This window comes from Octodon degus, unplaced genomic scaffold (assembly GCF_000260255.1).
Source record: "Octodon degus isolate 3935 unplaced genomic scaffold, OctDeg1.0 scaffold00077, whole genome shotgun sequence".
Taxonomy (NCBI): domain Eukaryota; kingdom Metazoa; phylum Chordata; class Mammalia; order Rodentia; family Octodontidae; genus Octodon; species Octodon degus.
The window spans coordinates 4,109,340-4,125,966 of NW_004524653.1; the positions used below are offsets into that span (position 1 = coordinate 4,109,340).

Sequence of the window (16,627 nt, forward strand, 5' to 3'; positions counted from 1 at the left end):
AAAGCACCTGCAAGCCGGCTCAGGGAACAGGGGTTCGATCCCCTGGCCCGCTGTGCTGGCCCTGCCCCCAAGGTGTGAGGAGATGGCAATTGAGACTGGGTGTGGTGGCGCGCTCCTGTAATCCCAGCTCTTGGGAGGCTGTAAACAGGAGTATCACTATGAGTCCGATCTACTCATGAGACCCTGAACATCCTATAGACCCTTTCTTAAAATACAAACAAACAAAAAAAGTCCCTGCCGATGGCATCTTCTGCCATCAGCAATGAGCCCCTGAGGTTACCTGCTCCCCAGGGTCCAGCGCCTGTGGGAATCAGGCTTACACGACGAGGGGGTGCGGAGGCTGAGGTGCCATCTCCTCCCAGTGCGGTGCTTGGGTGCAGGAAATAGCACTCTGGAAGGAACGAGGGTGAAAGGAAGGCGGAGCTGCAAACTCTCCCGGAACGTGTTTCCCTGCTCTGGCTGTGACCCCCGCTGGCGGGCAGGTGGAGGGGGATACGACTGGGCAGGATTGGAGGGTGAGGGGCGGGGCAGGACGCCTGGAAGCCAAGGAGGCGTTCATGCATGACCACGCAGGCGCTGCGCGTTTATTGGCGAGGCAAAGGCACCCCGAATGCGGGAAGAGAACCTGTTTCTGAAAGATCAGCAGGGGCGGGTCTCCTCCCAGCTTTGTGTTTACCCTGTTCTGTGTATTCAGCCAGCAGGCTCCGGACAAGGAAGCATAAGAAGAGGAGCCAGCCTTCGCGGATAACCTGGTACCGGGCAGCGCCAGCTGGACACACAGGACCCTGGGCAGCTCCGGGTGACAGCAGGAGACTAAAGAGACTCCCACGAGGTGTGCAACAGGTAACCACTCTCAGATCCTCAAAGCCTGGCTCCGGGGTCTGTTGTTTGTGGCAGGTGGTGGCATGCAGTGACTGGGGCTCAGAAGGCTGCGTCCAACCCGAGCTCTGTCACCTATCACTGTGCGCCTTGGGTCTGTGTGATCCTCAGTTTCACCATCTGTGAAATGAATTAAAAGGCAGCACTTCTAAAAGATTTTAGTTTTATAAGGATTCAGTGAGTATGGGTAGGGTTGGGTTTCAAGCAACATAAATGGTTTCTATTTGCATGAAAACTGAGAGCCCTTGTGGGGGTCAGGCATTGGGAGCAGTCAGAAGGCGGAGTGGTACAGTGGGCAGCTGGGGGGTCCTCACCCTACCCATCAGGGTGAGGACCCCCCCACAGCCAAGCAGACTCAGAGTCTACACTGAGGGGAAAGGACTCGACTACTTTTGTGCATCTGTTTCTTTTAAGCTGTCCTTGAGCTCACTTTGTAGTCCAGGCTGGTCTCAAACTCGCAATGATCCTCCTGCCTCAGCCTTCTGAGTGCTGGGATAACAGGCATGTGCTACCAGGCCTGGTTGTCTTTCCATGAAGTACATCCAAGATGACCCTGTGAGGCAGGTGCTGGGTTCAAATCCAGAACCATGGCACAGGATATTCCCACCACCCTCACAGCCACTCTCCTGCTTAGCAGAGCAGTGAGATTAAAGGGTGGCAGGGATGCTGAAGCCCAGACCCACAGACACTGGGTCCAGCCCCACCACAGCTAGCTGGGAGCCCTGGGCAGCTTCCAGGGCCTCTGTTTCCCCTTCTACAAAATGGGCACAGAGGACTTAGAGAATGACTATGATGCCCACAGACACCTTGGTTTCGTCCGCTATCATTTTGCTCCTTGCTGTTCCTGATGTCTCTATTTTACAATTAGTGATGAGTCACCTCACCCACCCAGCCTGGGCCCTGCCATGACTATGATGGCTTTGAGCCTTGGCTTTCTCCCTAAATAAAAGCCTTGGCAAAGTTGTTCCATCTTGCAGGGAAGGGGCTAAACTGAAGCCCAAATCACAGGGGTTCTTTTCTCTGGAGCTCTATAACTCTTGGAGCGTGTTCCTTTTAGGAAAAAGGTTTGGAAAGCAGTGGCTCGGGTGAGGCCCAGCTCTTGGGGCTGGGACAGTGGTGGGAGACGGGGGGAAGGGACGGGGTGGCTGCGGGGGACTCCTATGTGACGACGCTCAGTGGACCTGCAAGCGCGCGGGCTTCACCCCCGCGGTGTCACAGCCCCTGCCGCTCCGCTGAGCACTGTGCTGTGAAACACTTCGGCTGCTCTTTGCATGTTCATGTATTTGTTTGATTTGGTTGTGTGGTTTGGTTGGCTGTGATACTAGGGGTTGAACCCAGGGCCACCACGTTGAGCTACATTCCTAGTCCTCTTCAATTTTGAGACTGGGTCTCGCTAAGCTATCATTGTCCGGGCTGGGCTCCAACTCATGAACCTCTGCCTCCACCCCACCGGCCCACCCAGAGTGCTGTGTTTGTGCCTGAGGTCCAAGAATGTGGGTTCAAACCCCAGCTCCGCTGCTCCACAGCTTTCTGAACATTATGCCTGTTTATCCGTGTGCAGATGGGTGGGAAGCCAGGACTCCTCCTGCAGAGGCAAGGCCAGGGGCTGCCACCTCCTGGAGCTCTGCTGGGCAGGGGCCAGGTGACTGCCTCAGTCTCTCCATCTGTGGAATGAGGTGACATCTCCAAAGGGGAAAAGAGGCAATGAATGTGGTAGAGAGCTGGGGCCTGTGCCAGGTCCAAAGGAAGGGAGCAGGCTCTAGGGACCGCCTCAGGCTCTCACACCCTCGCCACCCTGAGCACGAGGCCTCCTTGCACTGTGGGCCCTGTGCACGGGGAATCCGCTGATACGCTCCCTGCTTTGCTTACCAGTGTAAAGACAGAAAAGCATAACAAGTTCTGTCTTCTCTAGGATGTCTCACCATTAATGCCATCACAGTCAAGTGTTCTGGCAGCAAACATCCGTTGCCAAGCATTCCTAAAACACCTGTACAGATTGTGGCAGCTGCCCTGCCACTGGCCTCAGGGCATCCCCTCTGTCCCCTCAGGGCCGGACTCAGTCCCCTGTGTAGGAAGCAGCCTGCTCTGCTGTCCTGGGCACCTGCTGAGGGCAGCTGGGCTCCCGGTGCTGAGATGGGGCACGGGGAGACGGCTGCACGACGCAGGGGGTCCGCTCTCATCACTCCTCCGCCTGCCGACCTCGACCTGGGGGCTGGTTCTGTGGGGTGTGCCGGCTGGCCGTGGTGGCCTCACCTTCCTGGATGGGGCAGAGGGCCCATGGTCCACCAGCATTCCACAGCAGGGATCGAAGGTGTTTCCTGTTTACTTGGTGACTAATTCTGCCACCGATCCTCCCACTCCACGCGACAGTCATTTTGCTGCCTGCTGGCAAAGAGCTCTCAGCAAAGCTCTTTCTGCATTGTTAATCTGTAACCAGAGCAGAGAGGCAAGGGCATCGCACAGTGAAGCCAAAGAGAAAACGTCCAGGGCAGCCCGGAGAGTGGAAACTATTCACAGATCAGAACGCAGAGCCGGAGAGATTACAGCATTACTAAGGGAGGGAAATACAACTAGTAGTGACGAGCACAGCCTCGCCTGACTCCTGCCAAGCCCTGTGCTAAATCCTTACAACTAGCAGTGCCCATTCCATGCCAGGCTTCCTGACAGTTACAATTTTAATTTCCTTTCCCGGAGCTGGGGATCTAGCCCAGCGGTAGCGCGTTTGCCTGGCATGCATGAGGCCCTGGGTTTGAGCCCCAAGGGAAACCTCATCTTGCTAAAACACATATGCAATGAATGTTTATTTTATATGCTACCTTTTCTTTGTATGTATAAGTAATAAAAGTATAGCACATCTTACATGGTAGAAGGGACAGTAGGAAATACAAAAATAGTAAGTTAAAAATCTGGACACTAGTCCCATTAGTCAGGGCCCCACCCTTACAACCTCACTTCATGTTGATTGATCCCTTCCTGGCCCTCCCTACAAATACAGTAACATCAGGGGTCAGGGCCTCCCTGTAAGACTTTGCAGGCTTGCAGCATCATTTTAGGGAGGGCCCTAAGCTCCCCGGATGTAGGTTCTACGTCTAAGGACAGAGATGGGAATACTAAGAACATCTGCTGCTGCATTCTGATGAGGACTTGGCACATGTACCCAGGAAGGCCCAGAGGGAGGCACAGAGTAACCGCGGAGAGATGCCAGGCATTGGTGGACAGTCAGCGCTCCACATCTGAGAGCTCTGAGAGGTAGAGTTAACCCACTGTAGTCAGCAACGTTGTTTAAAAATGTAGTTCTTTGGTTGACAACATTGCTTCAAAATGTAGCCTTTTCCCTTGCCGGCCTTCTCAAAACAATATGTGTAGCACCCATTTACACAGCACATGCATGAGTTGGTATCATCAGTAATCTAGAGGGGATTGAAAATTCGGGGTGGCTGAGCACCAGCCAGTGCTCCCTGAGGCCAGAAGGGTGCATGTAGAATCTATGCAAGTACTTCTCCATTTTAGTCGAGGGCTGCTGTATCCACAGGAATGCTGCCAGGAACAGCCACACTGAGGCAAAGCGCCCCTCTCTTGCACTCAATACAGCGGGTCTCTACCCCCCCAGCCACCATGTCCCTACAGGATAGCTGAACCCTGGCCAGTCCTGCCCAGAGCCAGTGATGGTTGCCATGCACTGTGACCCCCTGGCCTTCAAGGGTGAGGAGCCTGGCTTCCGTCCAGGCAATGAGCCAAAGCCCCTCAGGTCCCCTACGCTGCTGCTCTGCACTGCTTCGCTATCCAGCTTTCCAGAAATGCAGAGTCCAGGGGGATACTGGGCCGTATACTTGGGGAGAGAAATAAATCCCATCCCTTGAGCAGGTTCCTCAAACTCAATAGTGTGACACCTGGGGACAAGTTATTCTTTGTTATGGGGAGAGTAAGGTCCTGGCTTTGTAGAGCATTTAGCAGGGTCTCCAGCTTCTCCTCACTGGAGGGCAGCGGTGTCCCTGCAGTACTAAGATGTAAAGATCAGAAACATCGCCAAGCGTTTCTAAGTGTCCCCTGCGGGCGTGACTCACCCCTGGCTGAGGAAAATTGCCCTGAAGTTAGTGAGAGAGAAAAACAAAGAGCAGACTGTTTCTAAACAGAAGTTCAGTGGAACAGTGGAACTCAGCAAGGACGAGATGGAAAGAAACAACAGAAATATGTCCTGAGAACTTGAAGCCAAAGGAAACCACTCCAGATTGTAAACACATACACAGAACAATTTGTACACAGTATCACACATACACATGCCCAGCATTGGTCTGTCTGTCTGTCTGTCTGTCTGTCCGTCCATCTGTCTGTCTCTACACTTACCTGAAGAGCAGCTCTTCCAGGTGCAGGCCTCCCAATCAACCCTCTGTACAACCTTATAATGACATGAGAATGGCAGGTGAGGGCCAAACACTGCCTGTACGGGCAACTTCCCCACAGAAAATCAAGAAAATAACTTCGCCTAAGCCAGACAGTGCTTGGGAGGACCAAGAGAAGAAGACTCAGGCAGGTCAGAATTTCAGCCCACATAGAAAATGCTCTGATGTGCTTATCATTGTCCCCATTATGAAGCTGTCATTGTGCATCTTTTCCTTAAGAAAGATGGGCTCAGAGGAACTGAGCACCCTGCCCGGGCCTCAGAACTTGTAAGGCTCTACAGAGGCCGCCTAACTCCAGGCTTCATTCTCTCTAGGGAAGAAGGGCATCAGGGAAGCGGGGGCATTATAGCATTCGAGGCCACCTTGTCCTCCCACTGAGCAGCCGGCCAGAAAGGGGAGGAGCTCTAGAACACCGGGCCCTGCACACCACACTTGGACAAGGGAAGCCAGAGGCCCAGGACTTTTCTGTTCATTTGCTGGTTGTAAAAGCAGCACCTAGAACTGAGTGTCAAATGCCTGCCTGACCCCGCCTTGCTGTCCATAGAGGCCAAGGCCCCCCTCCAATCTCAGGTCCCCAAGCCCAGCTCTCTGTGTCCGAGACCTCTGTGTTGGTGGGTGCTCACCTGCCCACCCTGAAGTCTCCAGGGCTACTGCAGTCAACCACAGGAATTGGCTTGAGAGCTCACAAAACAGTGACACCTGAGGCCCTCCTGGGACATCCCCCCAGCTGGTGACACTGACACGCTAAACCCATGGGAGGAGAGGCCCAGGACCACAGGCAGGAGCCCAGACACAGAGACTGCTGCTCAGCCTTGGTCACATGCCCATGGTTCAAGGGCCTCAAACATGAATTTGATTTCAAAAACAATAGCCCCTGCTCTACAACAGTGTCGTGTCCAGTAATCACAGAAACACAACAGTCAATACCCTTGCTTGATAAAAAAAAAAAAAAGGCATTTTAATATCAGATTCTAACTTCATTTCCACTGAGGAGACTTATCACATCAACCTCCCGATCTTATTGACCTTTCCCATTTGGGGGACACTGATGAAAATTTCATCACAGGCAGAGATCATTGTCTGAAATGCCTTGTGCCTCAGTTTGCCCAGCTTTATTTTTTTACGTAATAGTTATTTAATTAGGGTCTTAGTAAGAAATTTAGAACATTAATTTATGAGGATAAATTCTATTTGTCAAAGCAAAAACAGATGGCAGGTAGCCCCGGAGCTAAGGAACATCTTTGGTTTTTGCTAAAATCTGCGAGCCCACTGCTTTCTGATCCACCTTGCGCTGCTCTGAAATCTGGTATCTCTCTTTCTCTGTGCCGAAGATCTCACCCTCCTGGTGTCTGGGCTTCCACAGCTTCTTCTTCTTGAAGTAATCATTAGTGAGGTGTTTGGGGATTTTCACTTTGCCAATATCAATTTTTTGAAGGTGGCAATGACAAATTTCTGGTGTGTTCTTCTCAGAGGAACACGATTAAGGCTAGGAGGCCCAGTCACAAGTAGCAAGCCACTGGGCCAGCTGCTGCAGGAAGACCACTCTCTTGCCTCTGGACACTTGGTGAGGATGAACAAGATGGTGCAGGAGTGATGCTAGCTCCAAGTTTCCTCAGTGCTGACTGGAGGGCTTCCTGCCGTGGCTCAGGAGCTTTCGGGGCACATCTTCACTAGGGTAGTATCTAGGCATTTTTCAAAGCTTAACCACCCGGCTACCTCCATTCTTGTCCCCACTGACCGGTTTTGTGATCATAGCAAGAACTTTCTCCCTTTTTTTCTCAATCTTTGATTTAGCAGCTGTGTACTTTCTCTTGTACAAAGCCTTTCTGGAATACCTAGCAGATCGGGAGTATCTACCAATTCCTCTGACCAGGACAGGATTTGGGCTGCAGTGGGGCTGCCCCTTCTTGATTTTTTTGCCTTCTTCACCTTACCCTTTTTGCCAGTACCACTGGCAGCAGCCTTCTTGGCTTTGGGTTTCTTCTCTTTAGTGTCTGGCTTCTCAGTTTTTTCACCCACCATCTTGCAAGATGGGAAAGAGAACTAAGTTTCTGACTTCCAGTCTATAAGCAATCTTCCCCAGCTTTAAAGGAGCAGAAGAAGGGTCCCTGCCTGTGGGTCCTCCGGTGGCTCACCAGGCACCACGCGTCACTCTGCTTTGTCCAGGACTTTGCAGTTTGAACATGAAAATCCTGGATCCCAGAGTACTCCCACCCGTGGGACAAACCAGAACCGTCCCGACAGGTGATCGTGAGAATCATTTGGAGAAAATGCAAACTCCAGGGCCCCAACCCCAGCGAGAGGATTATGGGAATCACACTGCTAGACTCCTGGCTGGATCCTCCCAACCAGACTACATTACAGGAAACTGACTGAGCACAGCAATGGTAATGAATGCTAACCCTAGTCGTGCCAGGACGTGCGTGGACCTTAGCGTAGGCCAGGCCCTGCTTGGGGCACCTTGCATACCTGAACTCATTTAATACATGAACTCACTACAACCCTTGACATGGAGCCTGCTATAGTCCCCACTTTACAGATGAGGAAACTGAGGCTCTGGGAGGAGCAGAAGCACATCCAAGGTCACACTTCCCATATGCGGTGAGCAGACATTCCCAGCTCCAGAGTCCATGTTCGTGTTCCCGTGCTGCAGTGCACGCCATTCAGACACTTGGCACAGGCCAGCTAGTGCCGAGCTGGCCACACCCTTCCTCTTGCCAGCTGTTGGCAGGTTTCCTTGGCAACCATCAAGGGGCTGGTCATCCTCCCCATGTTATGCTTACTCCTGCCGATAGGTGGCGGTAACCTTTCGTTTTTGTTCATATAAATCTGCTCTTTAAGATGGACCGGCAAGCGGGGACGTCACAAGTACGTTAGCTTTGGTGGTGAAAAGCAGGATTACAGGATCCGAGGTGCCTGCTGCAGCGGGCATGTGGCGGGATCCTCCTTCTTGCGGCCCTTTCTGCCCTGAGTTTATTGAGAGGCTACTTAGAACGCGCAGTGTTTAGCATCCTGCAATCCCTGATTGGTGGAATGGAAAGGCTTCTCTCCTGCTGCACAGGGAACCCAGCCCCAAGATACGTCGTAACCTCATGCACTTCGTGGCTGTGTCCCCCAAAGAGAATCCAATTAAAGTTGAATAGCGGGAATGCAGCGGCCTGCAGAAACACCAAGAGGATGCCCGGGAGGCAGATTTGTTTGTATCGACAGGCCCTGATGAGGGTGATTTCGAGATTACCAGGCCCAGATCTCTGGTGGCCTAGGGCTTTTATTTGATGCCCAAGCAGGAGGTCCAATGGCGAAGCACAGCAGCCCGGCCCGGCAGGCTGCTGGTGAGCTAGCTGGGTGAGAGCGTCAGTTACGAGGGAGGATCAACAGGCATCAGCTGACGAAGCCCGGTGCAGTGGTCCACTCAGGCATCCTGCGTGTTCCTTATGCTCTTGTGGTTACAGACATCAGCAAAGTAATTACAAAGGCCTGAAGCAGTTACAGAGCTAGGCAGTATCAAAAGAACAGACTTTTAAAAAGAAGAATTTCTCTTGTACAGTTTTTCCCTTTTATGAACTTGAAGCTTTTTAACCTTTTGGGGGCTAAATTTAGATGGAAACATCATTCTGGCGTGTGAGAAAACATTGTTGTTTCATGTGCATGTATGACTCAGTCTCCCTACCTGAACATGAGGGATGACATCACAACCTGGCTGATTTGTTACAAGAAGTAAATTGTGACACTGCAGGTCACACTCAACACAAAATGAGCACACAGCCAATGTCACTAATATTATGTTATAATTGTGCTTATTAAAATTGTTGTTGTTGTGCTTGGACGCAGTAGGTTCAAATCCTGGTCAGCCTTACTAGCAGCAGCACTCAGCCTCTTGAATGACTCGATCCCCTTACTTGGCACATGGGTACGTGGTGCTACCCAGAGCTATCCTGAGCAAGGTTAGTGAACTCCCTGTAGCGTAGAGACTCAGATAGAAGGTAGCTCAAGTTTTGCAAACCTCCTAGTCTGCAAGCACACTGTCACCAAGCTTTAGTCTGGCCTGACAGCAAGCCAGCATCCATAATCAATGAAACGCATTAGCAGCGGCCCGGGGAGAGAGCTCAGTGGAATAAGTGCTTGTGTGGAAAGCACAAGGTCCTGAGTTCGATCCCTGGTACCACCAAAGGAAAAAAAAATTAGCACATGGGTACTGGTGGCAGGTATGGTGGCACCTGCCTGTTATCCCAGCTAGTCAGAGGCTGAGGGAGGAGGACTGTAAGTTCAAAGCCAGCCTGGGCAACTTAACAAGGCTGTCTCAACATTTTGAAAAATAATAATTATAAAAGGCCTGGAATTTAGCTCAGTGGCAAGGTGCCTACCTGGCAAGTATGGGGTCCTGAGTTTGATTCCTGGTACCAAAAGAAAGGGAAAAATAAATAATAATGATAATGATAATAATAATAATAATAATAATAATAATAAGTAAATTTAAAATGTTGGGCATATAGCTCAGGGTTCCCTGGGTTCAACCCCAGTACCACATAGACAGACAGACAGACAGACAGACAGACAGACAGACAGACAGACAATAGAAATATAGCTCATAGATAGATAAGTACCACTGTTTTGCAGCACAACTTGATTTATAAATGCTGTAATTTGACTCATAAAATTGACACATACCATATTTTATGTTTTTCTTCTGATTTTTTACATTTACATTTATAAATGTAAAGCCCACCCTTAGCCCAGTAGGGACCCTGGAACCAAGAGTGAGCTGAATCAGGCCACTTCTCTCGCTCACTGTCCTTGGTCTGGACACATCACGGCCCGTGTGGAATGCCCGCACACCGGCGGAAAGCGCCAAGCTCCTCTCAGGACGCCTCTCGTGCATCTTATAGGAAGAAGCCCTGGCACGCTAGCAAGCACCACATAGGCTTTAGCAGTGCTCAGCTTCGTCGTGCGCGTGATGAGAAAACACAGAAAGTCCCCAGACTGGCTGTGGGCCACGTTCCTCCAACAGCGCGGGTGGTGGCAGGCATGGCCTTCCTTGCCCTCTCTAACTTCTGGTTACTCACAGTGTCTATTATAGGGGAGTAGACCTCTATACGCAGGGTGTAAAGCCACAGGAATCTTCGCAGGCACATCCGCTGCTGTCAGGACCCACAGTCCTGGAATCACACGTGCTGGCTGTTAGGGGTCCAGAGAAGGTAGTGGCGCACACCTGTAATCCCAGCTCCTGGGCGGCTGAAGCAGGAGGACCACTACAAATTTGAAGCCAGCCTGGGCTACAAAGAGAGACCCTGTCGTGTCAGAGCCAAATGCATGTGTTGGAAGGAACCTCAGGCACCAACGGGAGTGGAGGAGGGAAAGGGCCCAGTTCTGGAGTCAGACAAGTGCAGACCGCAGCCTGAGTCCTCAGTGGGCCGTGCTGCAGACCTGCGCCTCCGGGACCTCTGGGAGCTCAGTGCCCGCCTCAGGGGAGCTGATGCTGGACACCGGGGGGAGGCTCACAGCGCTGTGTCTCTATCTAGGTGATCTGCGGAAGGTCTGCAGGCTTCTGAGCCTCAGCCCCCTCCTGGGGTCAGAGAGAAGCTGACACGCCTGCCCGGCATTGTTTTGACCCCATGCTCAGCCTTTGGCCTCGATCGCTGCTATCATCCTGTGAAGTGTGGAGACGCCAAACAGCTCCCCCAAAGATGGCTATGAAGGGCATAAGTGAGGGTTTGAGCAGGAATTAATTCAGTTTGAGGATCAGAGAAAGCTAAAAAAAAAAAAAAAAAAAAAAAAAAAGTACAATTATTATAATTATTTTCATGCTTGGGTCTCTGATAGGATAGCTGTGAAAGCAGCTAAAAGGGAAGAAAATTTTATTATTTGTAATTACTTTCTCAAGACAATAAATGCCCCACCCAGAATGAAATGCAATTGAAATTGAAGGCTGCATTTGACTTTAATTGTTGCACGTGCAGTTCAAGCAACTTGTTCTAACCTGGGCTTGTAAAAACTGGCCAGGGGCCGTGCCTTTGCTTCTCACACGGGTGTAGGACTTCCGGCTGGGCCGCTTTATGCACCCACTGACCACATAGGAGAGCTGCCATCTCGTCAGCATTTGGGTCTTCTGTCTCACACCCCTTCCTATCATGAGTTTGAACTGAGAACCTCTTAAAATCTTTTTATTAAGGGCCATGAAAATATCCAGAGAGATGGATAAATATGATGCAATAAAAAGGACTTTCGTTCGGGTTTAGTATTGATCTCTTTCTCCCTCCCTCTCTCCGCTTTCCATCGCAGGGACAATGGGAAACCAGCTGAGCGTCCCCCAGAGGGCTGAAGACGAGCAGCACGGAGGGGAAGCGGGCACTTACAAGGTAGCGCGGCGGGCATCCCGGGCCACTGCGGCTCACAGCGGGACAGGAGGAGCAGCCACGGGGCCGGGCTTGGGGGCTCCCGGCGCTGTTCTCGTGCTGTTCCACCGTGGTAGGATCTCTGGTATCCACTATGAATGGCACGGGTTAAAAGGGCAGGTTCGGGGCCGGGGAGATGGCTCAGTAGGATAAGCGCTTGCCTGGCAAACGCAAGGATCTGAGTTCAATCCCCGGTTCCGCCAAAAAAAAAAAAAAAAAAGGTCGGGTTCGGAGATGCCACTTAGAAGTGAAGCAGCAATCGCAGAGCCAGGAGTCCTGGGAGCTTGTGTCTAAGACCCTCCACCGGCGATGCCTAGGAAACCCAGCCCTCGGGTTCTGTGACCCCCCTCCCTCTGCTGCTCCCCCTACAGGCGGACACCTGCATTTTTGTTTGTTGTTGTTGTTTTTTTTTTTTTTTTAATTTTTTGTATTTAATACAAGGTCTACAGGGTCTCACTACACCGTCAGACTCTTAGTGATCCTCCTGTTTGCAGCCTCCCAAGCGCTGAGATTACAGGTGCATGCCACCACACCCAGTCTCAGTCGCCTTTCAGTGTGCCCTGGGGGCAGGGCCAACACAACACACAGGGTATAGAACTCAGTCCCTGTATCTGCCTAAGCAGGTGCTTTAACCTGCTAAGCTATCTGGCTAGCCCTGGAGATATTTTTTTTTTTGCGGGGGGGTTGCTGGCTCAGGATGCCTTCAGGGCAGGTCTGGTTTGGTTTGAGCATCTGGGGATCGAACCACAGCAACCTGAGACCGACTGCTCTGTTTAAGCAATCCCTGGAGATATTTTTGATAGTCCCAACTTCTGGCTTCTAGGCCAAGGCACCAGAGCTGCATGGAGTGCGCCCACAGTCCGTGGTGCGCAGGTCTGGACCCCGTGCCCAAGAATGGTCTCACCTGCATGGCCATTGCTGAGGGTGAGACCCCCACATGTAGATCAGGAGTTGGAGATCTCAGCTGCATATTGGCAAACTTCCAAACTTTAAATGCTGGCTTGCCCTCTAGACCAATCAAGGCGAGACTTCCTAGGCCTGAGGCAGGCTGAGTTCACCAAAGGCTCCCACCATGAGGACAGCCCACCAAGGTCAAGAACAGTTGGGCAGGGGTCGCCTGAGCATTCTGCTCTCGAGGACAGAGGCCCCAAACCCAAACACTTCTTTTTGGAACTCCTCCTGAAAAGAAGAAAGCCTGAGTTTTTACCAGAAGCGCTTTTTTTTCAATTCAAGCTTAACACTTGGAGCACAGATAAATCTGGAAATCCCTACAGGGCAGATAGCTTGAAGCAGTATTGATCATACCGCAGAGGGAATTTCTGAGCCGAGCACAAGGTTGCATTTGAAAAAAACAGCTTAAGAACATAGATAGATGCTGGCCCTATGGGCCCTATGGGCGTCATCCCCAAATGCATGTTGGCAGTGTCTGGGATGCCTGGAAACTCTGTGGCAGCCCCATCCCGGGAGCAGCTGTGAGCACAATCGCTGGGTGGGGGTGGGCACGGGGCATTTCTCCAGCCCCCTGAATGATTCCAAGCCCAGCTAAGTTGGTTACACTGGGCCGCCAGGGGCCAGGCAAGAAGAAAGCAAGGGTAGCAGGAGGTGTATGGGGAGGAACGGGAAACCAAGGCCCCTCCGAAGCGCTCCAGAGCCCCCAGGCGTGGCGTTTCAGTTCAGTTTGTTGTGAGGTTGACCAGTGGCTTCTCTCGGGAGTTGTCCCACTGTCCCCCAACCATGGCCCCTGCTGTGTTTTAGGTGACATCCGGCCACGAGTGTGTTCAGAACGGGACACCAGTGATCATATCCACTCACACCGTTCAGCACTATGACGAAGGTCAGTGTGGCGCAAGGTGACGGCCTCCTCGGGACTTGGGCCTTTAGACTCCATTTATGCCAAACAGAACAGAGCAAGCCACAGCACACACACACACACACACACACACACACACACACCGCCACCTGCTCGCCTTTGATTCTAAGGTCCACTGTACCAAGAGCCTCATGAGCTGGGGTGGCTTCCGCATCAGGAAGGTATTGTCTTACAATGCGGAAGGCCAGCGGTCCAGCATGGAGGTGTGAGGGGGGTTGGACTGCTCCCCCAGCGCCCTCCTGCCTTGTGCGTGTCTCCCGCCTGTGTCTTCCTTCTGTGAGTCTGTCTCGGGGCTCAAGTACAGGAAACAGTCACACAGGCTGGGGCGTCCGCGGATCTCACCTTAACTGGATCATCCGCAGAATGTGCCGGCTCCTCTCCAGGAATGTAAGCATTGAGCACTGCGAACGCATGCTCATTAAGTTACATAAATAAATAGTCTTTAAAAGACCTCATTTCCCAACACGGTCACATTTGCAGGAACTTGGGCTTCGGCACCTTCCTGGGATACAATAGAACCACCCGGGTTGGTCTTTCCTGAGTACGCTTGACAGCTGTGAGAGACCGAGGGGATCTGTACCCCACCTCCCTTTCTTGTTGTGTATTGTTCAGATTGTCTGCTCTGTCTACGTGCTGTTCCCCTCCAATTCATGCCATCAAAATATGACAGAATAATGAAAGGGGAAAAGTCAGGGAAAGACGCCTGTCCTCCCTGCGTTTGGGAGGCCATCAGAAAGATCACAAGAGTCCGATGGATGTCGTGAGACTGTGTACACCCTGTGTGCCCTGTCCTAAATACAGAAAGAAAGAAAAAAAGAAAGAAAGAAAGAAAGGAAGAAAGAAAGAAAGAAAGAAAGAAAGAAAGAAAGAAAGAAAGAAAGAAAGAAAGAAAGAAAGCGAGCCGGGAGACAGGGAGATGACCCAGTTGTCCAAGTGGCCTGGGTATACCCACACACATCTTTATAAGCGCGGCAGCAGGAGGTGGGGGCGGAGTAGGAAAAGATGTGCTAGGAGCAGGTGTCACCGAGTGAGGGTGACTTGAAGACACTGCACTCCAGCCCTGACGGTGGAGGAGGGAGGGGCCACAAGCCAAGGGCCACAGGCAGCTTCCCAGTGCTGGCAAATGCACGGAGGCCGATCCTCCCAGAGCTTCTTGAAGGTGGCCTGCCTTCGGCACATGACCCTCAGCACTGTAAGATAAAACCATGCATGCTTGGGCCACAGCAGTTTTCACTTGCTGCAGCAGCGCCTTAGCGCTGGGCTCTAACACACCCCGGGGATATACCGGGGCTCTGCCGCCCTCTAGCTGTGTGACCCTGCGAGGAACCCGTAGTTCCCAGCCCTTGTGCGTGAAGGGGCAACAATGACTTTAATTTCATGAGGGAGCTCGAAGGACAGCAGCCACACAGGGGTGCTGCGTGGAAGAGAAGGAGCCTGGGAAGCTGAAGGACACGTTTACTGTGACACCTGCCCTACGGCCCTGGCTCTTCCTGGCCTAGTGCCTGACCTGATGCTACCATGGTGAATTTGTGCCTAAAACACCGCAGGTCTTTGGGGAACTAGAATCCCTCATTTTTCTCCCGCTTTGACTCTTTTCTAGCAAATTGATCATATTAGTCCCTTTAAGAAAAATTACTTGACCCTTGCTGCTCAGTGAGTGGCAGAGACCAGGGTGTGATTTATCGGCCGGGAGACATCGTCTCTGTTTCACCCGATAAGAAGTTTCTAAAATTAATCTCTTCCTCTTTGTTCCTCAAAAGAAAAATTGCCTAATTTTACTTTCTTAAAAATGTGTGTGTGGGGCTGGTGAGATGGCTCAGTGGTCTAAAGCACCTACTTAGAACAAGCTTAGCAAAGCACAGGGACCGCGGTTCAAACCCCCAGCACCACATGCCAGCCAGCCCCGCCCCCTGGTGGGCTGAGCTGGCCACACACACACACACACACACACACACATAAATAAATTTAAAAAAAAAATGTGTGTGTGTTGAGGGCCGGGGAAATGGCTCAATAGAATAAGCGCTTCCCTGACAAGCGCAAGGACCTGAGTTCAATCCCTGGTTCCACTAAAAAAAAAAAAAAAAAGTGTGTGTGTGTGTGTGTGTGTGTAGTTTGAATCGTTTTATTACATTGAAAAGTGCTCCTGCAATGTAGGGCTTCGGCTGGCCCTGCTGTAGTAGAAGCATTTGTCCTTGATTCCTGGGTGATATGTCACAGGAGACTCAGGCCAGAAAATCTCATCTGCCACCTGCACACACCCATGATCCCAGCTCTCTGGGAGGCTGAGGCAGGAGGCTCACAAGTTCAGGTCCAGCCTGGGGCAGCTTAGAGAGACCTTGTCTCAAAGATAAAACAAACAAGGACTAGCTCAGTGGGAAGGGCCTGAGTTCAGTCTCCAGTGTGGAAGGGGGAAAAGGGAGGGCAGGGCAGGGGAGGCATCAGGGCCCTACAGGATTAAGTATGTGTTCCTTTATACCACAGCAAGCCTTCAGTTGGTCTGCTCTGTTGTTGTGTTGTTGTCGTTGAGTCAGTCTTGTAAAGTTGCCCAGCCTGGCCTCAAACTCACAATCCTCCTACCTCCATCTCCTGAGTAGCTGGGATTACAATCGTGGGCCGTTGTGCCCAGCTCTAGTGGGTTTGTAACACTGTTTCCACAGCTCCGGTGTGTCTATCGGAGCAAGCACAGTGGCCATCACCTTGACTCTCATAGACCAGAGCTAAGGCAGGGCCTGTGACACAATGACCATGAGCACGGTGTTGGCACTGCTCTCTGGAGTCCCCAGAAGAGTCTGATGTCACCTGCACTGAGGCCCAACGAGACCAGCTTGGGTCTCTCGGGTCCTGGAGCCTGCAGGGTCTGGTGCCACTCCTCCTCTGTGGGGCTCCACACAGCTCCCTGTCGGACGCCCTCAGGAGACTGCAGGGTGCTTCCACGCGGCCTGGCTTCAGGGCTTTCATTTTGAATCTCCTTGTCAAGAAGAGGAAGGCCCAGGGAGATAGCTCAGTAGAATAAGCACTTGCCTGGCAAGTGCAAGGGCCTGAGTTCAATCCCTGGTTCCCCCATCCCAAAAAAAAAAAAAAAAAAA

At 51.8% G+C, this 16,627-nt stretch overlaps 1 protein-coding gene across 11 annotated transcripts in view; it reads left to right on the top strand.

Moving 5' to 3' along the window:
- The window catches only part of Bcas1 (breast carcinoma amplified sequence 1), a 112,829-nt gene that overhangs the window by 500 nt on the left and 95,702 nt on the right, over positions 1-16,627 (top strand). For 4 of the 11 annotated variants that reach the window (XM_023720712.1, XM_023720716.1, XM_023720720.1 and 1 more), the window contains exons 1-3: positions 575-843; positions 11,559-11,635; positions 13,427-13,505. In XM_023720712.1, the coding sequence (XP_023576480.1) occupies positions 11,564-11,635; positions 13,427-13,505 (151 nt within the window). In that variant the 5' untranslated portion in view covers positions 575-843; positions 11,559-11,563. Of the gene's footprint in view, positions 1-573; positions 844-11,558; positions 11,636-13,426; positions 13,506-16,627 lie in introns of those variants that run through there. The other 7 variants (XM_023720722.1, XM_023720723.1, XM_004636022.2 and 4 more) reach the window with 5 other exon arrangements.